Below are 25,000 nucleotides of genomic sequence, written 5' to 3' on the forward strand. Positions count from 1 at the left end.
CATTTTTGAGAGAGACATTCGGGGACATTCTGGATGAAAGTGTTTGAACAGGAGGACAGATTGATATGTGTGCTGGTTTGTTGATAGTTTCAACACATCTGTTCACAGAGTCAAAAGGGAAATCTGTTTGTTCCTCTGTAAGCAACCAAAAGGTGATTATACTTTCACAGCATGTTGAGCCTAATGCAGAAAGTGAAGTAGGCAAAATGTTCAAAATCACTGTGTTTGAGTGTTAAGATCCCCTCCAGATGTATTTCAAATCCACCCAATATTCGACAGTAGCCTATATTGAATAAAAACTAAACTTTTTTCCACCAAATTGTTCAAGTCAGCAGCTTATTTCAGACCTACTCAGCTTGCTGTGTACACTGAAGCTAAAGGTGTCAAGTTAACATATATTGGAACCTGAGAGGTTTGACTTATAAAAAAATAAATAATAATAATAATTATATATATATATATATATATTACCTTCTTACTGCCATGCACTCTTCCTAATATACTAACATACACTCAACACTGTAGCACTCAAGTCTGAACACTTTGATGAACATTGTTAGTCAGCTGATAGAGTTGTACCCTTCCTGCTGACTTGTCGTACAAAACTTGTACTGTAAGTCGCTTTGGATAAAAGTGTCAGCTAAATGACAAAATGTAAATGTAAACATCACAAATTCTGCACAAATAACAATCTCTTTTTTTTATCCAATTTTTCACCCATCCCAATTTCGTATTTCTAATTCTCCCCTCCCCTGTCTTGAACGTTGCTCGACTATGCCCCCCACTGGTCGGTTGTAGGGAGGATAGAAGCCTTGCATCACGTGTCCGGGTGTCCCCTCCCGTACACGAGGAGGCAGCCTGTCGCATCTTTTCACCAGACAGCGTGGACTCTCAGTGGCGAGGTGTAACGCAGGGGAGGCTCACACTACCCCCGATACTTCCTGTCTCTGCTGTGCAGGCGTCCTCCAACCGACCTGTAGGAGTCGCTGTCCACAACGCCCAAATCCCCACCCATCGACTTCCACCCTCTAACTCTGCCAATGAGTTAGTATGACGGCTGGCCCAAGCCGGAGGCAATGCTGACACTCGGATTCGAGACCGGAGTCTCTTGCATTGGTGACGAGCGTAATCTCCGCTGCGCCACCCAGCCTCCCCACAAATAACAATCTCTATAGTCAAAGTCATGCCGCCAAGAGCAGTTGGTCACATAATAACATGTTTTTGAGTGGAGAGGATCTTTAAGAGTGCAGATGTTCCCCATTGTCTCATTGGTTACAGTTATATAATGATGATCACCTGTTAATTGATTGACCTGTCATCTGCCTACCAAGATGTCTGCAGAGACGTTGTAATTGAATACTATGAATAGGCACCAACTATATAACAACCATGCATATATTATTTTTCTTCTGTGTATACATGCTTATGTGTCTTTCTCCGCACAATCCATGCTGTTCCTCATACTAGCTCCGGATAGTTTGAAATCGACTTTGTGTCCTAATCTAATTGACTGTGAAGTACATTTTGGTGAGCTTCATTGACTCTGTCGGTCTCATTCAAATCGTTGTCTCATTGGTTACAGTTATATAATGATGATCACCTGTTAATTGATTGACCTGTCATCTGCCTACCAAGATGTCTGCAGAGACGTTGTAATTGAATACTATGAATAGGCACCAACTATATAACAACCATGCATATATTATTTTTCTTCTGTGTATACATGCTTATGTGTCTTTCTCCGCACAATCCATGCTGTTCCTCATACTAGCTCCGGATAGTTTGAAATCGACTTTGTGTCCTAATCTAATTGACTGTGAAGTACATTTTGGTGAGCTTCATTGACTCTGTCGGTCTCATTCAAATCGTTGACCAACCCACTCACAGTGGTGGGAACACCCTTGACCTAGTCCTAGCCCGCGGTCTCACTCCCTATGTCCCTGCTCTCTCAGACCACTACCTCATAAAATTTCAAATTGATCTGACGGTTTCTCGCCCAGACAGTGTAGAATCCTACATGAGCCGTCGTATTAACGCCTCAACTGTCCCAACTCTAGTTAACCTTTATTTGTTTGTCATGACAAACCAATTACATAATCCAACATATGTGTAAAGGCACAACATATTCCAGTTAACGGTATCTTTTTTTAATTATTCGTTACTCCGTAGTCAATACTTCCATGCGTATAAATTGAGGAAGGCAGGGACCTCTGCCGCTCTGGTGCGCGCTGCAACACAACACACAGCAGAGCGGCAGCGTCACGTGGGGGTCGCGGCCAATCAGAGGAACCCGGAAACCAAACTCCGTTGCGGAAAGCATACACGCCTACCAGACACCCTCTCTCCCTTCCTCTCTTACTCTGGCCCCCTTGATCTCTTTACAGACAAACTTAATGCCGCCCTTCGTAGCACGCTCGACATTGTCGCTCCCCTTAAGCCAAAAATTAAACGTGCTCCGCAAAGACTTTGATTTTGATTCTATCTCAGTCAGCTTGTACAGACAAGAGATCAACCCCATTGACGTTGTATTACTTACTAACTACCTAACTAACCTGCACTAGTATGAGGAACAGCATTGATTGTGCTGAGAAAGTCCACCAATCGATGACATCATATAAAATAATAATCAGAACTATCCCTTTAACTTGCATTTAAAACCCTGTATTTAGCTAGTTTGCCATTGTATTCTTTAAAACACGTGGATGTATGGCCCTATTGCGCCATATCTCTATATGATACCACCACGAGATATCTTTGATGTGACAGCCAGGTACTGCCCAGGTTTGGTGCCGTGATACTTCAGTGGTGTTCAGCTCCTGTAGGGAAGGAAAGGGGCCCCGCGCGCAGGGAGTCCACCTCCAGGGAGGAGGCCCTGGAGGGGGGGCTGGCTGTCTGTTTGTCCACCCACTGCTGGAGGGACCACACCCGGACCTCCACCACACACACACACACACACACACACGCACACACACACGCACACACACACACACACACACAGAGGAAACTGATCTGTCAGCCGGCCAAGTAGGGCTTCCTGTGGTTGAGGGACCACGCGCTTCTGTTCTTTCTCTCTCCCCCCGCTTCTTAATTAATGTGGCATCTAACCAGAGTGCAACGTAGAATACTTTGCAGTATACAGTATAACATGTGAATATAGAGTATATATGACAAAGCTACGGAGTAAATATGCTAAGCTAATGTATGTACAGTATTATTTAGGGATGCTCGATATTGGCTTTTTTACCGATACCGATATTCCGATATTGTCCAACTCTTAATTTCCGATACCGATATCAACCGATACCGATATATGCAGGGTTTCCCACTACAAAAAACGGAATAATTTCAGGTAACTAATAATTTCACTGGATATATATATAACAAATATTGTTATTGTTTATTTTATTTTTTTAACCGATACCGATATTTTCCGATATCACATTTTACTGCCGATATCGGCCGATAATATCGGTCGGCCGATAATATCGGACATCCCTAGTATTATTATATACAGTGGTACAAGTATGAATACACTATGGTAATAAATCATACTAGCCAGTGGTTTAACTAATACGAGTAGGTGTGGATATATACAGATCTAGATACATTTATATACAGTGTTATTGTATATTGCTAACATACAGTGTTGGATAGAGATTGAATATAGTCATATAATGAAGGTAGTTATGAGTACAGTGTAAGACAGTTTACGCAGTAAATAAGTATCGATTGAGTACAGGCAACGGAGTTCATACGATAGCCTATAGGTTGAGTATAAGCATCAGAGCCTTGAGTATAGGCAACAGAGTTCAGTGTATACGCCGGTATGGAGAGTGTGTGTGTGTGTGTGTGTGTGTGTGTGTGTGTGTGTGTGTGTGTGTGTGTGTGTGTGTGTGTGTGCTCGCACGAGCGAGAGAGAGAGAGAGAAAGAGAGAGAGAGAAAGAGAAAGAGAGAGAGAGAGAGAGAGGGGGGGGGGGACAGGAGCGAAGGGAGAATGGGAAAAAGAGGGAGAGGTAAGGCAGGGTTAGAGAGAGAGAGGGAGGGATGAAATAAGAGAGTGAGAGAGAGAGAGAGGACAGAAGGAAAGGGAGGAAGTGAAAGGGCAGAAGGTGAATGGAGAGAGAAAGAGAGATCAAATCCAGGGGGTGGGTGGTCATGGTGCAGAGTTCAGCGAGGTGACAGCTGATATAGTAATAATAATAATAATAATAATAATAATAATAATAATAATAATAATAATAATAATAATAATAATAATAATAATAATAATAATAATAATAATAATAATAATAATAATAATAATAATAATAATAATAATATAACAACCTCCCAGAGGGGAGGAGGGCGAACAGTCTGTGGTTGGGATGAGATGGGACCTTGATAATATCGCGTGCCTTCCGTCCTCAGACACTGTTTGTGCTGCACAGCCTCAAGTGCAGGGAGTGGTGGTGTCGTACCGGTGATGTGTCGGGCGGTTCTCACCCTCCTCTGCGCTGCTTTCCGGTCCGAGGCAGAGCAGTTGCCATAGCTACCAGACTGTGTGATGCAGTTAGTGAGTACAGTGGCTCAGGAGGTATAGAGCGGTTGTCTGGTAATTGAAGGTTCCCGGTTCGATTCCCGCTCCTCCCGGGCGGGCAGCGCTTCAAAGTGTCCTTGAGCAAGACACTTAACCCCTAATTGCTCCCGATGAGCAGGTTGGCACCTTGCATGGTTGACGCCTCCGCCGTCAGTGTGAGAATGCGTGAGTGAACGGGTGAATGTGAGACATAAATTGTAAACCGCTTTGGATAAAAGCTGCTATACGCTGCTGTCGGGACAAAACCTCATAACTCCAAAAACCCAACTTTTCAGCAGATGAAAAAAACTAACACAGATTTGAGGGTGAATAGAGTTAGGAGGTTTAGACAGATGATCGGTTTAATGCTTTCCCATTGTTTAAACTTTGTAAAACCCACACACACATATGGAGGATGATCTACGGAGTTGATTTATATAATAATTTTTTTTTTCAAAAAATGGAGTTATGAGGTTTTGTCCCGACAGCAGCGTATAGATAAATGCACCGTTTACCAAGAGAGATCCTTGGAATTTGAAGATGGCGACACGACACGCTCGACCTCCATGCTGTTGGTACAGATGGGGTGCCTGCTTTGGTCTTTCCATGATGTGCTCCTTGTTGTTGTCGGCGCATCGTGCTGCCCGGTGCCGGACCTGCTGTGTTCAGTGTAGACCGACTCATTGTGATGAGACCCACAGCTGTGAAGACAGTGGGCTGACCCCTATTAATCGATTAGTCGACTAATCGGTCGAAAGGAGCCGTAGTCGAATATTAAAAAAATATAAAAAAAAAAAAAAAAAAAAAAAAAAAATATTATTATTATTATTTTTTTATCATTCTTTCCAAAAGAAAAGAGGCCTAGAAGCGTGGCTAACGCTAATGGCACGCATACCAGAGAGGCTAACTGCCTACGAAAACAGGCACAGAGGCACTGAAAGAGGATTTCACCCATCTAATGAACACACTAGAGTAGACAAATATCAAGATGTATCCATCAGTGGACCAATTGCATGCTTTTGCAGAGGACAAGAAGCCTTCAGTCGACTCCTTCAGACATTAAGCACCCCCCACAGTCCAAATGGAATGATACAAAATAAAAAAAATAAATAAAAAAAAATAAAAAAAGATATTAAAATATTATACTTTTTTTTTTTTTTTTTTCGACCAATAGTCGACTAACGGCAAATTTTGGCCAATCCTAGTCGACCATCCAAATCCTTAGTCGGGGACAGCCCTCCAGGGAGTCAAAAACACTGCTGTTAGATATGAGGCTAAATGAGGGAATCACCGACATTGCTATCAAAAGAAGCCACTCAACTCCTTGTCCAAGCAACATTTTGTCATGTCTCGCCTCAACTATTGCAATGCACTGCTCGCTGGTCTACCGACCACCGCCACCAAGCCTCTTCAACTCATTCAGAACGCAGCCGCCCGCCTGATCTCCAACTTATCAAAGTCAGCCCATGTTACCCCACTTCTTATGGACCTGCACTGGCACACGAACGCGCTTCAAGGTCCTCGACCTGGCATATTGCGCAGCGAAGGGAATGGCCCCCGCCTACCTCCGGTGAGGTCAATGGTCTCTAGACAAAAACCAAAAGAAATCATCAAGCTGAAAATAAGGTTGCTGAAATTATCTACAATTGTACAAGAATTCGACATAGTTTGTTTGCACTGGATCTCTGTCGATCCCTCTCTCTCTCTCTCTCTCTCTCTCTCTCTCTCTCTCTCTCTCTCTCTCTCTCTCTCTCTCTCTCTCTCTCTCTCAAACACACAATCTCACCATCACTGTATCAACAACCTACTTAACTCCCACAACCCGTCTGTCGTATAAATCACGCCGCTGTCTTTCCTGCTTTGCCTATAGACGCACGCACACACACACACACACACACACACACACACACACACACACACACACACACACACACACACACACACACACACACACACACACACACACACACACACACACACACACACACTGGACTAAAGAATTGCTCACTACATAATCCTGGATGTATATACGTGTGTGTGTGTGTGTGTGTGTGTGTGTGTGTGTGTGTGTGTGTGTGTGTGTGTGTGTGTGTGTGTGTGTGTGTGTGTGCGTGTGTGTGTGTGCGTGTGTGTGCAGATGTAGGAAAAAGCAGTGATTTTTAACACTCTGTGGAACTTTCTCCATATCCTCTTCCTCTCCGCTCCAGTTTTATGGTGATCACATCGGTGGAGGAAGAAACAGCCTGACAATATGAACTACACACTCCTGATGCGTCCAACACACACACACACACACACACACACACACACACACACACACACACACACACACACACACACACACACACACACACACACACACACACACACACACACACACACACACACACACACACACACACACACACACACACACACACACACACACACACACACACACACACATTTCTACGCCAAAATTGTGTACACTGCATTGACCTAAGATTCATTCCCTAGCCCCTTACTCCTACCATAACCTTACCCAATACATGCCTAACACTAACCTATGACCCCACCCTAAGCTTAACCATTGACCGGAAAATCTGCTTCTTTTTCCAACTGGGGACGGCGTTTTCCATCCCCCTGTCAACTGTTTTGTGATCTAAAATGTGTCCCCGATTTCATAGTTAAGTCGGGAACACACACACACACACACCAAGGTCTGAGGTACTCTTCCAGAATCAATCACATCAAACAGCCACACAGTCCTAGACACTGACCTTGGGTCAGTTCCAAGGTGTGAAATTAGCACTGGCCACCAACCAGATAATTGTAAATGTTCTGCTGAGAAGGCTTAAGCCTGTCTGCTCTAACAGCCACTTCAGCACATAACTAGTCATCGTTTGGCGAATTTTGCAGAATATCTTTTTTTAACATAAGTCAATAATGCCAGAGTACCCATCGACTCCGTGTAGAGGGATATATCCGAGCCTGAAATATCATATTGTTATGGAGTAATAATTAATAAGTAACAATTGATGTATATTTATAAGAATTTTCCCATCTAGCTAGAATGACATCTTTGATATAATAAAAATGAATTATGTTTATTTTATTTTATTTACAAATGTGAGTTGTAGTTGAGAGCAACATTTCAATTGTCTACAAGTAAAAAATACTTGAAAGGGTTAAACACACTTCAAACACACAAACATCACACTGACACCATGAAAGACTACTCCAACACTCACACCACTTTTCTTTTAAGGAAAAAACTTTTATTGTCAAAGATAAAGACAGGAAAAGAATAGGCTTGGCGATTAGCAGCTCATCCGTCAGTCAGTGCACGTTTGACATGAAACACATGTTGTTTGTTGAGAACTTCAGAAGTCTTATCCCGCATCCATCCACCCCATCAGTTCCCGCTTCATCCCTTGGACAAACATTCCTGATGGGTAATTCACTAAATCAGTTTGCTCAGAGTAACTCAACGCCGCTCCTCCTCCTCCTCATTCTCCTCTCCTGTCTGGGTTCCTTTATGCTGTAGCTTCCCTATCTCCTTTCTGCACCTCCTGTCTTCTCCCCCTTTCTCTCCTCTCCGGGGTGGATTAGGGTCCTGCTCCTGGAGGGGTGGGACCACCTAGAGAAGAGACAACAGAGCAGGTCAGTCGATTTTAGAACTGAACAGAAGAGAGGGCGGCTGGATAGCGCAGCGGACTAAGCACCTGCCTACCACCGCAGAGACACTGGTATCGAATCCAGCTGTCAGCGGTACCCCCGGCTTGGTCGGTCGTCCATACTAACACAATTGGCAGTGTTAGCGGGTGGGAAGCCGGTGGGGTGTGTATCCTGGTCGTTGTAAACAGCGACTCCTACAGGTCGGTTGGGGCGCCTGCTCAGCGAGGAAGGGAACTGGGGGAAGTAGTGTGATCCTCCCACGTGTTACGCTCCCCCGGTGAGAGTCCTCGCTGTCAGGTGAAAAGAAGCGGCTGGCTGACTCCACATGTATCGGAGGAGGCATATCTATCAACCCTCCCTAGACCGGCAAGTGGGGGGAAATGCGCGCAACGACCAGGAAGGGAATTGGCATAACGACTAAATTGGGATGGGAGAAAAAGTAGATACAAAAAAAAGAACAGAGCAGAGCAGAACAGAGCAGAGCAGAGCAGAGCAGAGCAGAGCAGAGCAGAGCAGAGCAGAACAGAGCAGAGCAGAGCAGAGCAGAGCAGAACAGAGCAGAACAGAGCAGAGCAGAGCAGAGCAGAGCAGAGCAGAGCAGAGCAGAACAGAGCAGAGCAGAGCAGAGCAGAGCAGAGCAGAACAGAGCAGAACAGAGCAGAGCAGAGCAGAACAGAACAGAGCAGAGCAGAGCAGAGCAGAACAGAGGAGAGGAGAGGAGAGGAGAGGAGAGGAGAGGAGAGGAGAGGAGAGGAGAGGAGAGGAGAGGAGAGGAGAGGAGAGGAGAGGAGAGGAGAGGAGAGCAGAGCAGAGCAGAACAGAACAGAACAGAAGATAACAAAAGAGAACAAAACAGAACAGAGCAGAACAGAACAGAACAGAACAGTTGAGTTTAGTACAGAACAGAACAGTAGAGTTTAGTACAGAACAGAGCAGTAGAGTTTAGTACAGAGCAGTAGAGTTTAGTACAGAACAGAGCAGTAGAGTTTAGTACAGAACAGAGCAGTAGAGTTTAGTACAGAACAGAACAGTAGAGTTTAGTACAGAACAGAATAGAATATAGAAAAGAGAGCAGAGTAAAGCAGTGCAGAGCAGTAGTTTAGTACAATACAGTACAGAACAGTAGAGTTTAGTACAGAAGAGAAATGTTTATACCGGTATACTATACAGAGTAGAGTCATTATACGAAAACGTGCCCATTCCTAAACATTTATTTTCAAAGTTTTAAAAGTCTTCAAGCCCCTTTTTGGATGAAGTAGATCCTTACCTGTCAGAAAAATGTGCCTTGCCATCTCAGGCTATCTTTGTTGTCTTGTGATGAAACCACACTTGAGGCTTTATATAAGTTTAGGTTTGGCCTCAATAGTCAAAGAAGAAAGATCATGCAGAGGGACGGGCCATTTTTAAATTGTAATGCTTTGCACAAAAAAGTGTTTAAAACTCTTTTAAAAACAACATGTGTTTTATGCTACAAGACATATCATGGAAACTAAAGGGAGACTAAATTATATATATTTTTTTATTGTTCATTCAGATTTACACAACAGTTTAGTTTGAGGGACACACAATGGCATGTGTATAACAACCCAGTAAATAACCCAGTAACTTATAGATCAGACACTGATGATATTCTACTGTCATGCTGGTGGTTCAGTTCACCTGGGAGCCAGCTGGAATCTTTCCCCGATGTTGTGGAATCTGTCCCTGGAGTGGGGCACCCATGTGAAGCTTCCGGCGGGGTGCTGCATGCAGTAAGCGAGGGTCAGTGTGGGAGGACGGCTGCTGATGACCTCTCCTCATCTCTCCTCCTCCCTCCATTCCAACCTTCCGTGGTATCCGCCTTGCTCTCTTCTAGTCTCCTCTCCCCCTCCATCTCTGTCCACGTTGGTGGTAGTGATCTGGGCTCTCTCCGCGCTCCCTCCATCCATCTCTGTCACCCAAAGGTCGTCCTGAATAAGAGGCACAAACCGGGGGTCAAAGTCAATATACCAGATAATGTCTAACTCCTAACTTCCTAACATATAGTGTTGCCAGTGAGCAAACAGCAGTGCACAAAAAAAAGCTAAATAAATAATGTTAATGAAGCTGTCCAAGCTTGTTGATAATGTGAGACGAACATTAAACATTATAGAGATTGCTCAGAAACAGAATCTCCCTGTGGGAATGGTTACCCTTGACACTGAAAAGGCCTTATGATATGGTCTTATGGCCTTATCTACAGTATTTGAAAACTTTATAAACACAGCACCTTTATAAATTAGCTGGCCATTATGTAACAGCCAAATGCCAGAGTCAGAGTTAATGAGGTATATTCAAGATATTGAAAGATACTAGAAAGGGGGATCTGTTATCCCCACTGATCTTTGCTCTATGTATTGAACCATTAGCAGAACATATTGGATTAGAACATAAATAAAAGCAGGAGGAAATCATAAATTGTCGATGTACACAGATGATATTTTAATCAATTTCAACCTGAACAGTCAATTGAAGTGTTAATGAAGTGTTAATTGAATAATTTGGAGATATATCATTGAATGTAAACAAATCTCAAAATAAATAAATAATAATAATAATAATAATAATAATAATAAATCAATGAATAAATCAAATCAAACAAGACTTAAATAGATGGTCTATGATTCCACTTTCCCTTTGGGAAAGACTCAAAATAATACAGATTCATATTTTACCTAAATGTTTATTCCTTTTCAAAGCACTACCCATATACAGAATATTTCGTCTCTAACATGTTCAAACAATGGGATTATATTATAATGAAATCATTCATATGGAATTGAAAGAATACAATTAAATAAAAATTAAATGGCAGGAATAGAAATTAAAAATCTAAAAATGGTCTACCAAAGTTACCAAACCTGCACACTAACTATCAAGCGGCTTAAGTAAGAAAATGTGGATGATAGAAAGCTCACGTACAAGATGCAGAGAGATGGAACTAAAGTGTGGAGATATACCACTGAATGTTCTGCCTTTCTCCAATTATAAAAAATTATACGTCAAGAATCTAGATCATAGATGGGTAATTGCTACACGTATGGAAGTATGTCAGAATCACTAAAGGAAGATTTTTTTTTTTCCCCCAAAGAAATGGGAACTGATCCAGACCTCCCTCCTAACAAAGTTGATCAGACATTTAAAATGTGGCCTTCTAAAGGTTTAAGAACATCTTTGACAAATGTTTGTGGAGAAATAAATAAAATGTATTTAAAATCTTCAGAGTGAGAAGTAATTTTTTTTTAAATTATACATAAAAAATACATATATTCAAGCTATAAATCCACTGATAAAATATATGCTTATGATACATGACTGTGGGGTTGAAACTAAAGTCTTAAGTACTAAGATGGTTATAATAAGCTAACCAAATGATAACCAAATGCATGTAAATGTAAAATACAAATGGCAAAATGTACTTTCATGCAATATATCCCCAGCTGAGTGGGAACAAACCATAACCCTAATAAATATACATGACACAACTAACTCTAACTATTGGAAACAATATGGAAGATTTTAATTTGATACTTTAAGACCCCCACATTCAAAGTAAGTATCAAGAAAATGTAACTCCAAGATGTTTAAGGTGAGTAGGTGGCAAACCACAGTCGTATATTTTGGTTGTGACTATAAAGTAAAGTGGCTCCTGGGAAAATACTATTAGAGAATTATCATATATTTTTTTATTCCTATAAATAAAAAAAGGGGTGTATACTGTTATGTGTGTGTACTGCTAGGTGTGTATACTGTTGTGTGTGTACTGCTATAGGTGTGTATACTGTTATGTGTGTGTACTGCTAGGCAGTGGCGGCCGCTGCCGCTGGTGCCTTGTGGTTCGCAGTTCACGTTAATAGGTCGAGTTGAAAATGTAATGCTCTGAGATGCTCTGGAGCAATCTCTCTCTGTCTCTCGGATCAATCAAATCAAATAATTAACACATGTATGTTGTCATTTTAAACAACTCACCATTCATTCATTATGCATCAGCAGCAGCTAAATTAATGTTATAGTTTACAACACAGCAGCGCGTTTTGAATCGCTAGCCTATTAATTATCGTCTCAGCAAGCACAGTCAATACTTTTTTCCGTAGCCGCATTTCGCGGAGACAGCTGTGTATAGCGAGAGAGAGAGCGAGAGAGAGAGAGAGAGAGAGAGAGAGAGAGAGAGAGAGACTCACTGTTTAGTTGAAACGTCCAGGGCAGGAGAGCTTGATAAACGTGTATAATCCACTGTTGAATGATGTATTCCAGACCACCGTCCACTGTCTCCAGACTGCATCCGCCATATAGCTTGTTAGCCAAGTGTTAGCTTGTTAGCACAACACAAGTACATTCCTTTGTCCATTTCCGCTCGAACAGACTGCTAACTACCTGGCGTTCTATCGCCATGCTCTAAGACAAACTCTAACCTTAACCAACTTTGAAAGAGTGCCTAAGCTTAACAGTCTAAAGAACTTGCAGTCACGGCACGCTCGTCTAAGACAAACAGCTGCCTGCATCATTCTCACAACCAACCTAGGAATAACCTAGAATTGGAACATTAGAAATTGGATTCGGCCAATCAGAGATCGTCTCTGTGAAATTCTGCTACGGAAAAAAATACTGGCGTCGGCCAATCAGAGAGCGTCTCCGCGAAATGCGGCTACAGAAATTCTTGACGCTACTGGCTAGACCGCTTCAAATCGTGCCCGGATTCCAACATAATAGTCATATTTCAACGCACAACGCGTTATGCACTGATTGGCTGTGACGGATACAGCGATCAAACTGTGACGCGCACTCAGAGCGCTATCGTGTTTAGCCCGGGCCGAGAAATAAAAAAAAAATAAAAAAAAATAAAAAAAACGTGATGTCACTCCCTGCTCAGGAAAACGAGCGTTTTTTATTTGAGATAATAACGTTATATTGTGCATTGGAAATACAAACATACTTAAAATTAGTAAATATTATTCATTTTAAACATGTTTATATTATTTATAGGGCTATAAAACAAAAAACTAAAAAGTTTTATTTTCTTCTTCTCTGATTTAACAGCAGGTCACCTGCAGGTGGGTCGGCGCCCGTGCGCCCCTAGTGGCAGAGCCGCCACTGCTGCTAGGTCTGTGTACTGCTACTGCAGTGGCGAATATTCATGGAAGCCAAGGGAAGCCAAGCTTCCCCAAAAATATAAACAGTAAAAAAATTAAAAAATAGTAAATAAAAAAAATATATATATTTTTTTTAATGTATAGTTTACAATAATTTAAAAAAAATCATTATTTTTCATCTCTGTTATAATCTCCCTCCTGGAGAAATTAACCGAACGAGCGAAACTGTGCCCACTCTCTCTAACACTGTCACTGATTGAGGCAGCCCATACTGACTGACTGACAGTCTGCCAGCCTGGTACCATTATTTTGATTGACATTTGGAGGGTTTTTGGATGCTAGGCAGTTTTATTTTTTTTTGTTTATTCGTCCTATTGCTTAATTATTAGCCAATAAGATTCGAGCTGGGTTGGGCTTAGCGCCTAAGCCTTAACACGGCCCAACATGGTTCTAGGTTAGGGGGCATTTTTTCTAATTTGGCTTCTGCCCAATCAAATCACATTAAAATCTAAACATGACCACAACGTCATCGCCTCGCGGGCACATTCAAATGATCTAGTACTGTAGATAGCATTGCAATCATGGAGGAGGAGATATTGTCGACTAGCTTGCTTGCTATCTAACATTATGTAACGTTATGCGAGTCTTGTGAATGTCTAAACAAACGGCATTGTTTGATTGATTGATTGAAAACTTTATTAACGACGCAATGAATAGCACTAGTTAGAGGGGAAATTCGGATTCCTCTCTCGGATTCATTCATTGAGCAGCAACTTATTTTTCGCCGGCGGGTCCTTTACTGGGGACCAGCTAAGCACACCACTGTGGATATTCTGATTTAACAAATCTATCTGTCCAGGAGGACGACCCAACCACATTGGCCAGGTAAGCCTGCATAGAGGCTAGCTTGGTTGCTAACTAACGTTACCAGAGTGTAATACTGTGTTATTATTTGATGGGCCGCCGAGCCATACTGTACATGGTGACTGCTTGGTTTGACGGGCTGCCGAGCCATACTGTAATAACTGTATACTGTATGTTCTACCATGTCAGCAATATCTTGACATATTCCTATTCCCATTAATAATCGCGGACTGTGGAGACACGTTGTGAGCGTGTTTGTTTACAGTCTCTGTATGCACTACTATGCAGTACACTACTGGCAAGTATTTCATATCTTAACCAACATTGCAAGACGCTTATAATGGGAGGGAGGAAGGAAAGAGGGGGAGAATGAGAGACAGAGCAAGAGACATACTAGGAGAGAGAGAGAGAGAGAGAGAGAGAGAGAGAGAGAGAGAGAGAGAGAGAGAGAGAGAGAGAGAGAGAGAGAGAGAGAGAGAGAGAAAGAGAGAGAGAGAGAGAGAGAGAGAGAGAGAGAGAGAGAGAGAGAGAGAGAGAGAGAGAGAGAGAGAGAGAGAGAGAGAGAGAGGAAAAAGAGAATTCATCGTTCACCTTATGTAAACAAGACTAAAGTATTTCTCTGGTCTGCATCCTCTTAGCAGTTGTTTGTATTGAGCTGTACTGTATTGTACCCATTCTTTGTGTTTGTATAGTATATAGAACACATTGCTTAGCAGAGTTCACTGATGTGAATGTGTAACGGGGAAGCCCGTGAGTATATCCACAGTCACAGAAACAGGGTTGTAGCTGAGGGGCTACACAACCCGGACTGTATTAAAGATTGTTTAGATTAAACCACTACTAAAGAATATTAATAGCCAGACAGTATAGTTAGATAATATGGCGGACACTCAATTGACGGCACGGGGACAAGGATACCAAGTTTACAGTATTTTAATCGTCATAGCAACATACATATATGAATTATCACGTTTCTCTTTTAATAATAGAATGTCAGAGTATCAAAGTCAGCTGTAATGAATAGTTCCTAGGTTAAGAATACTCGACCGGAGCTCTGCAGGGAGTGGGGAGAGACGAGGCGATACAGGGCAAAGCAAGGGTAGTTGTAGACGATGGTTCTCCTCTGGAGCTCCAAGCTCCGGAGGAATTGGAGACTGGTCGGATAATCCTGTCGTCACTGGAAGAAAAGGGGTCTCGTACGGAACCGGTCCTTGTAATCCTAGTGCCCGATGGCAGGGTTAATAGCTATTAATCCAAAAGCCCGATGGCATAGATGGTAGCTAGCTAGCTTCGTTTGTACTGGAAGCTAGCCCGCAGACGGTCTTCAATGAGTAGTTAGATCCAAACGCCGCTGGGTTTAACTATACGTTTCTCCACGTTACTTCGCTTACACAAGTCACTATACTGCGCCAATAATGGCTCTACAATATTATAGTCGTATCTAAGTAGCTACTAGCTATCTGCAACGATACACCGCTGGTAGGTCTGTGTACAACTGTACCGGACGTATCACGCTCTCGCTCTGCTGCTTCTCCTGTTCTGATACTGCCGACTCGTTACTTCCACTGGTGTTAGGTTACTGCTCCGCGGCTGCTTGCACCATCTACAATATATATACTCAGACTGATTTCTAGGGCGCAGCCGATTTACCTGTCCGGAATCAATGCGCCTGCTATAGGCAAGTCTGAACTTGTCTGGACATGTCTCGAACTGTGTCTGGGGGGCTCGTCTGGTGGCGCCTCCAATGTCAAACCCAATGAGGCGAGCGGAGAATACCATTATGCAAACGGATGGCGTTGGATATATATCTTATATATATAAACAATATACAAGTTATACAAAATAATAAACGCAGACTTTTAGTGTTAATCTGGACCTTCAGAACAAGGGGTGTTTACAAGTGACTGTGGCATTACGGGCTGGTAAGTTAAACTCACTTCCTCATAACAGGTTTAATAGACGCATAGGTACGGTACATAGGAGTGGATTCACTTCTTAGTGCAGCGGCCTATGTCGTCACCCGCGGCGCGGGAGCTCCCCTGTTCGACTCCCCCTCGGGACATAAGCATTTAACAACAACACAACGCAGACCAGTACGATCCGTCACAGTGGTGCCATGACCCGGATGTCCTGAGGGGCGTGAGTTTAGGGAGGTGAGTGTAACGGGGAAGCCCGTGAGTATATCCACAGTCACAGAAACAGGGGTGTTGACAAGTGACTGTGGCATTACGGGCTGGTAAGTTAAACTCACTTCCTCATAACAGGGTTAACAGACGCATAGGTACGGTACATAGGAGTGGATTCACTTCTTAGTGCAGCGGCCTGTGTCGTCGCCCGCGGCGCGGGAGCTCCCCTGTTCGACTCCCCCTCGGGACATAAGCATTTAACAACAACACAACGCAGACCAGTACGATCCGTCACAAATGCAAATGAATGGAAACTGTCAAGTTGATCAACAGATTTTGACTGTATAAGAATCTGTAAGGGCATTAATGGGAGCAATTAAATATATATTTTTTAAAGTAACTAAATAGTTACTTTTCACAGTCACGCATTACTTTTGGGTGTAAGTAACTAGTAAAGTAACTGAATTACTATTTCCCCCCTCCCCGATAAGAGAACCCCAATGGAAAAACATGCACAACAGAACGCTAACGCTGTCGCCTCCCTGACGAAGACGGACAGGAGCACTTGGATTTGTCCTCGTCCGCCCTATCTGCTCCCGGCTGCCCTTGGGGGGAACGACAGGATGGGTCAAGTGCAGAGACTCAATCGCATTGGCGACCCAACTAATTGCATGTGTGTGTGTTCCTGTGTGTGTGCCGCCCATTGCATGTGTGTCTGCCTGCATGCCGAATAAAGACTTATCTAAAGTCCAGTTATTATTATATATTATTATAAAATGTTGTACTTTGTGTACTCTGATTTTATCAAACTGATGCCGACTCAGTCCCTGCACATTACACACATACATATGTTACTTACATGGCCAATATTTGTGAACATGAGCTGCTCTTTCTTAACGCCAGAAACCAGAGAAGTAAGACTTGTGATAATGTCCTCGGGTATAAAGTCTGGAGCTGCTTCAATGACAATGAATGGGAGATATTGTGGACCCAGAGTTTGATTCTTGAGTTTTTATATCCAAATTAGCTTCATTCCATAGTAGTGTCCTCAGTTCTGAAAAGGTAAACGTACCCATATAGTCATAACATTCCCCTGGGTGTTCTCAGCGTCACCTATACCTATAACATATTTCCCAATGCATTGTCTTTAGACTTGGTGACATGTCAAGTTTGAGTTTGAACTCTTTTGGGAGAGAGTTGTTCATTTTCAATCATTGTTTTGTCTTAGACCACAGGAATAACGCGTGAATTCTTAAATTGGGTGTAGTTTCCCTTTAAGTGTCGAATAAACAAACTGAAATCAAACCATGGTCAAAATGTAAAGTTTTACTACACATTTCATATTCGCCTAAATAAGCAAAATCAAAGGATCGAATGGCTAAAACCCCTAAGGAGCACTGTTTACAAAAACAGACCCAAGTGTCTGTGCGTTGGTCGCGGCAAGCGTTCTATTCAAAGCCACATGGCGACCAACGAAAGCCGAATGTGAAGTATGAGGTTTAAGAGCGTTTAGCTCAAATATGTACTGCTGAAGTGGAACTCTGAGGCCAGGCAGGCGGGCAGCGCAGATATTCGCTGAAGAGACTAAACATCGGGCCTGCTTCCAAGCTAAAACCAAACCGGGACCACAGCGCTACCACATAGCGCCACTGCTACTCACACACACACACACACACACACACACACACACACACACACACACACACACACACACACACACACACACACACACACACACACACACACACACACACACACACACACACACACACACACACACACACACACACACACACACACACACACACACACACACACAGACACAGACACAGACACAGACACAGGCACACACAGGCACACACACAAGGGTGCTCGCAGAGCGATTCATGAGTGCATGCATGGGTGCACCATGATACATACACGCACACACATAGACCCACACACAGACACACACACACAAACACAAACACACACACAAACACAAACACACACACACACACACAAACACACACAAGCACGTTCCATCTCCCCTCAGTTCTGTAGTAATGACTGCTGTCTGTCTGTCTGTTAGAAATGAAACAAGGGGTTATATTTCACATGTAGAAACCCAGAAAACACGGCGCTGAGACACAGCAGCTGACAGGGTCAGAACAGGAGACGGCTCGGCACAGCTCAGAGCCCGCCGCCGTTCTTACATGGCATTGAGCCGAGTTGTCCATCTGGTCTCCAACGGTGCGAAAGAGACAGTGTTGGCAGATCCGTGGCTGCGTGTAGTGGCCTAGTTCTAGTAACGACGCCATCACAGACTTCGGAATAAAACACAGTCTGTCAGTGCACTGAGTAATTGTCTACATACACACAGACAGCCCAGCCCCAAAAAAACCTTGATGGTTGAGTGGGTGGGTGTCTTTTGGGGACCTCTTTAGAAATCTTAGAATTGCTGGATTTCGGCTGTCTTCCGGGTTTAATTAAGTGTGCTGAGTATGGTTACTTTCAGGATGAGGATTTATACTTTACTCCCAAAATGACAATAAAAAGGCATGGCTGACCTACTCTACAACCAAAACAATCATGGAAGCTGACAATTTAAACCTGCATGTGGACAATGGACCTCATGATCGAAAGTGTAGGTAACTATCTCCGTAACTATCTTTGTAAGTAGTTAGTACGAACACAGTTACGAAAGTCCTCCTCCGGATGCCTGAACGTGTGAAAAGGTGTTCGTAAATGACCAACATTTTCTCAGCTGCGATCCCCTGAATGAAGAACGTCACTCGTTCTTCTCGAAAGCTTGGCTCTCACTGTAGGCCACCTCCTGCTCCGTCTGGGGGTTGGTGAGTGTGGTCATGAACCAGGGGGGCAACGCATATCCGCGATCTCCTAATAAAACAAGTCATTAGAATTATAGAAGCCTACTGTTACTGGAACGATTAATTATGCATGTGTAACAGAGGTACCGCAGTATATCCACAGTCACGTGGTACAAGTAGTTCGGTGGCTGTGGATGGTAAGCGGTACTGCAAGTAAACTCACTCCCCAGAGGCATCCAAACTGAGCGCTTAGAGGGGATATCCTTTCTTGGCGCAGCGGTTTGTGATGTCGGCCCCGGTGCGGGCGACCGGGGTTCAACTCCCACTCAGGGCGATCCCTTAACAGGGGTCGAATAGGAATTTGAAACACAACGCAGAGCAATACGAGACCGGTTACAGTGGTGCCTATAGACCCGGATGCCCTGGGTGGAGTGAGTTTAGGGGGGTGAGTGTCACGGAGGTACCGCAGTATATCCACAGTCATGTGGTACAAGTAGTTTGGTGGCTGTGGATGGTAAGCGGTACTGCAAGTAAACTCACTCCCCAGAGGCATCCAAACTGAGCGCTTAGAGGGGATATCCTTTCTTGGCACAGCGGTTTGTGATGTCGGCCCCGGTGCGGGAGACCGGGGTTCAACTCCCACTCAGGGCGATCCCTTAACAGGGGTCGAATAGGAATTTGAAACACAACGCAGAGCAATACGAGACCGGTAACATACAGTACGTACCAATTAGCCATGCGTCTCCAGCGTCTCCTTGCTCGAAGTGCACACCCACAGATCTGTTCTGTAAGATGTAGGAGTCATGTACACATCCTGAGAAGCGTGAGACCAAGTAGAGCAGGTGGTTCTGGGCATCGCAGATGATTTGATGGAGTGGTATTGCTTTCTGTTGAGATATGGAAACGTATATGGGGAGGGTGCCTTGATCCGCACGTGCCCAAGGTGGATACTGGACAGTACCTGGACATGTGGTGGCACAGGGTTCGAGCGTCTGGTCTGGCTCCTCAGTGCACGATCAGCGATATCTTCCAGCAGCAGTAGATGTGCCATATTGTGTGTGTGTGTGTGTGTGTGTGTGTGTGTGTGTGTGTGTGTGTGTGTGTGTGTGTGTGTGTGTGTGTGTGTGTGTGTGTGTGTGTGTGTGTGTGTGTGCCCAGGAACGCACAGCTCATATGCATCCTCACCAAGCCGCCAGCATCTGTTGTCATTTGTGTGGGTTCAATGAACAATAAGATGAACAGTGGAATGTTTCTCCACTGGCTCTTACGATGTGCACACTAAGCAATGTAAGAAATAAATAAAACAAACAATAAATAAATAATAACAATAGAGAACAAGGGGGCGGCTAGGTGGTGCAGTGGGCAAGGCGCTCACCACCAATGCAGGAGACGCTGGGTTCGAGCCCAGCTCTCCGCATTGCATTCAGTTTAGCTGGTCGTTCATACTAATACATTTGGCAGTATTAGGGGGTGGGAAGCTGATGGGTGGGGATCGGACGTTGTGGACAGCGACTCCTACAGGTCGGTTGGTGCGCCTGCGCAGTAGAATCAGGAAGCGACGGGGGCGGCGTCCCTCCAAAGCGTAGACCCCCAACGCTGAAAGATCGCGCTGTGCAGGTGAAAAGATGCGACGGCTGCTACCTCGAGTACCGGAGGGGACACGTGATGCAAGGCTTCGTCCACATTACAGCCGGCTTGTGGGAGGCATGGCCAAACAGCGTTCGAGACAGGGGAGGGTAGAATTGGACGATACGAAATTGGGATGGGAGAAAAATAGAAAATTGGAGAAAAAGTAGATAAAAAAAAAAACAATAGAGAACAAGACGGTATATGGAATATGACCGCCCTAGTGTGTTGATATACAGGTATACAGTAGAGCTGTCCCCGAAGCCTGTTTTTGGGATTCGAACTTCGCCAGGGTTTTTCGAACGGACGTTCGAACCATCGTTTTCAATCATGCAAAAATTGTGGGTTTTAGTGAGTCGTTTCTCATCTTCATTGGGGAAAGTCTGGGAGTGTTGCATATGTGGATTTTATGGTCATTTTTGTTCTGGATCTATTGTGATGTTTCGTCTTGACTTGTAAAGCCCATGGGGGCAATTCCATGTGATCGCAGGCTATACAAATACATTTGATTTGATTTAAAGGGTTCATTTGAACTTTTATAAAAAAAAATGTAAAGCTTAACCCATGCTCAATTTAAACATTGTCTGGTGTGATGTTGACTAGTACCAGATATAATTTAAACATTGTCTGGTGTGATGTTGACTAGTACCAGATATAATTTAAACATTGTCTGGTGTGATGTTGACTAGTACCAGATATCATTTAACCGATTTCTTTATTGAGAAACTTAACATTGTGCTGCATCCTCTCACCAGGCTCCAATCCAATGGAGCACATTTTTTAGCTTAAAACACCATGATACATGATACCATGATCATTTTACAAAACAGGAAGCTCACAGTATAATCAGATGTGTCTTCATATGTTCTACAGGAAAGGGATATTCTGTGCCCCTCTCTGTACTAACAGCAGCAAGGCACAGCTTGCGCACACGCATGCAATTCTGGAGTGTGTAACAAGTAACGTAAAAAATAAATACTGTTGGGCTCAAGCACTGAGAAGAGGGGTAATGAGAGAGAGAGAGTAAGAGAGTAAGAGAGATAGGGAGAGTAAGAGAGATAGGGAGAGAGAGTAGCCAGAGAGAGGAGAGAGAGAGAGAGAGAGAGAGAGAGAGAGAGAGAGAGAGAGAGAGAGAGAGAGAGAGAGAGAGAGAGAGAGAGAGCGAGAGAGAGAAAAAGAGAAAATCCAAAGAGGGAGGGAGAGAGAGATAGAGAGAGAAAGTGGGGGAAGTAAAGAGGAAGGGAGAGAGTAATGTACAGTCTCCTCCCCACCGTATGCATATTTCTCTCCCACCCACCCAGCCCCTCCTAATGTACAGTCCCCTCCCCATCATATCTATATACTCTGTCAGGATCTAGGGGTAACAGTACTGTATATTTGAATATCATATATGTCACAAATGTAACAGTACTAAATACCTGTATATCATGTATGTCCCTATGCCATAAATGTCATGTATGTTGTGTATGTCATAAATGTCACTATGAATTGAAAATGGGGGACCCTGATGTAAACAAGACAAACGTCTTTCTCTGGTCTGCATCCCCTTAACAATTGTGTGTATTGAGCCGTACTGTATTGTACCAATTCTGCAATCTGTTAAATAAAGTTTTCATTCATTCATTTCATTCATTCATTTCATTCATTAATTTCATTCATTCATTCATTCATTCATTCATTCATTCATTCATTCATTCATTCATTCATTCATTCATTCATTCATTCATAAGACAGAGAGAGGGAGAGATAGAGAGAAAGTGAGGAAGAAAGAGAGAGGAGAGGAAGAGAGAGAGAGAGTAGCGAGAGAGATAAAGGGAAATAGAGAGAGAGGGGGGGGGTTGTCTTGTTATGTTTCTTAAAATAGAGCTCCCTCAGCCTATAAACAGAAAGCTGCTATTACTGATACACTGACAAAGCATGTCGAGGAGCCAAGCGTGCGTGTGCATGTGTGTGTATATGTGCATGTGTGTGTTTGTGTGTGCGTTTTGTGTGGTCGCAGCACACATGGAGCTCATTACACTGCAACCCTCTGGGTAATGTGGTTCATTGAGGGGCACCAGAGAACTACAACCACACATTCTACAACTGTCAGGCCTAGTTTTTTTCTCCCACTCGGGAGTTGGAAAGGAGTGGAGAGGGAGACGATCTTCTTTGAGCATTCTAATTCGTTTTTTGTTGTTGTTCTTTTTCTTTTTCAGGGGGATGAAAAGAGCTAATCAAGAGATTTTTGAGCGCGTACATCTAAAAGCGTTTGTACCACTGAAATCACTACTCAAAAACCAATATTACTATTGAAATCACTACTGAAAACCCAATATTACTATTGAAATCACTACTGAAAACCTAATATTACCCTTGTCAGCTACTGATGTGTGTTTACTTCCACATATCATATTATTATATAGACCTTGAATATTGCAAGGAAGCAAGACCTGAATTGTTGGGAGACTGAAGTAGTCCGCCAATATTAGCGTTTTTCAAATATTGGTTTCGGCCGATATCGGATTTCATTATCGATCCGTCAACATTAGCATATTTCCCGGGCTCTAGTGGCCTCAGTGCTAATGCTTGAGTGAAAATGATAACATTATGACACTAGAGATCACAATGAATCTGTTGATGCCAATCTATTCATGCTAGCTTACTAGCTAAATAGGGCTCCAAAGCACTAGCTAAATAGGGCTCCAAGGATATTTTGAAGGGAAAAAATACTGCAATATTTTATATCCACATTTGAGCAATATTTTGTATCCACATATATATCCAAATGTTTGCAATATTTTGTCAGGCAAAGTTTTATCTAAGTTCATGTTTATTTAGACCAATTATAGCCAATGCAAACCTATAGTGTCATCAACCAACTAAGCTAGCTAACCAATATAGCTAACATTAGTGACATTTTAATTTGTAACTTCAATTCAGCAATTTTGTTTCTCATTTTTAAATGGTTGTATTTTATCAGACACAAAAGCAAAGAAATCATTGTATCGGCCATCGGCAGCCCTTCTCTTTAAATATATATCGGTATCGATAGGGATGTTCGATATTGGCTTTTTTACCGATACCGATATACCGATATTGTCCAACTCTTCATTTCCGATACCGATATCAACCGATATCAACCGATACCAATATATGCAGGGTTTCCCCCGCCAAAAAACGGAATAATTTCAGGTAATTAACATTACATATCTCTTGTTGTGTAATTAACACAACATTATGCATACTTTGACAATAAATAAAATAATAATTTGTTCTTACTTGCTTGCCTGGGTGAATAAAGGTTAAATATTGTATATTTTAAATATATAAAAATTAAATTCAAATAAAATTGAAAACCGATACCGATATTTTCCGATATCACATTTTTATGCCAATATCGGCCGATAATATCAGACATCCCTAGTATCGACCGTTGAAAAACCCATATCGGTCGACCACTATACTGAAGTCGCCTGGAACCCTTTGATGTGGCCACCTCGACACAGCCTTTATAGACACTTAGTAAACGGACAGACTTGATGTGATCATAGTCTCTGTTCCCTTCACCTCCTTGTGTAGAAGCCCCTCTGGGCCGGTCTCTGTGTGATGTGGGTTCTGGTCGGGTTCCGGGGTCTGCATGGGGTTGGACTGCAGTGTTCTGCCTCCATTGCTGCCGACCGCCAGAACCTTCTCTCTTAGAGACAGGAACAGACACAGACTGGAGGCCCGGAGGAGAGAGGGACATCTTTAGGATGACACACACACACACACACACACACACACACACACACACACACACACACACACGTACTGTACTTCACACACACCCTCACACATGCATGAAATTAAGACAGACATGCTCATGTGCACAACAACAAACAGATGTACACACACGTGCACGCACATGCACTCTCTCTCTCTCTCTCTCTCTCTCTCTCTCTCTCTCTCTCTCTCTCTCTCTCACATACATATGCACTTCTGGAGAAACTAAAATTACAATCAAACACAGAACAAAGATACACACGTTAAGACACCTTTCAACATAATATCACTCACACATGTGCGCAGAACAAAAGACACACAGACACACAGACACCAAGCCAAACTTCTCCCAAGTCAGATGGCCCACCCACATGAGCCAAACAAACGAGAGACTCACAGACGGACGGAGAGAGACACACACATGATACCAAACATGTTCCCAGACAGCACCGGGACGGTGATCTCATATATGACATGGAATGGATTTGGGGACGACTCTTCTTCGATTG

General features: G+C 43.2%; 1 protein-coding gene across 1 annotated transcript in view; it reads right to left on the bottom strand.

Moving 5' to 3' along the window:
* fam120b (family with sequence similarity 120 member B) overlaps positions 1-25,000 on the bottom strand; it is a gene marked incomplete at both ends in the record, with an annotated part of 154,239 nt that overhangs the window by 74,894 nt on the left and 54,345 nt on the right. Inside the window, 2 exon segments of the mRNA XM_084308226.1 lie at positions 10,038-10,162; positions 24,297-24,447. Coding sequence (XP_084164352.1) covers positions 10,038-10,162; positions 24,297-24,447 — 276 coding nt within the window.

This window comes from Notolepis coatsorum, assembly GCF_963971535.1.
Source record: "Notolepis coatsorum genome assembly, chromosome: 2".
Classification (NCBI taxonomy): domain Eukaryota; kingdom Metazoa; phylum Chordata; class Actinopteri; order Aulopiformes; family Paralepididae; genus Notolepis; species Notolepis coatsorum.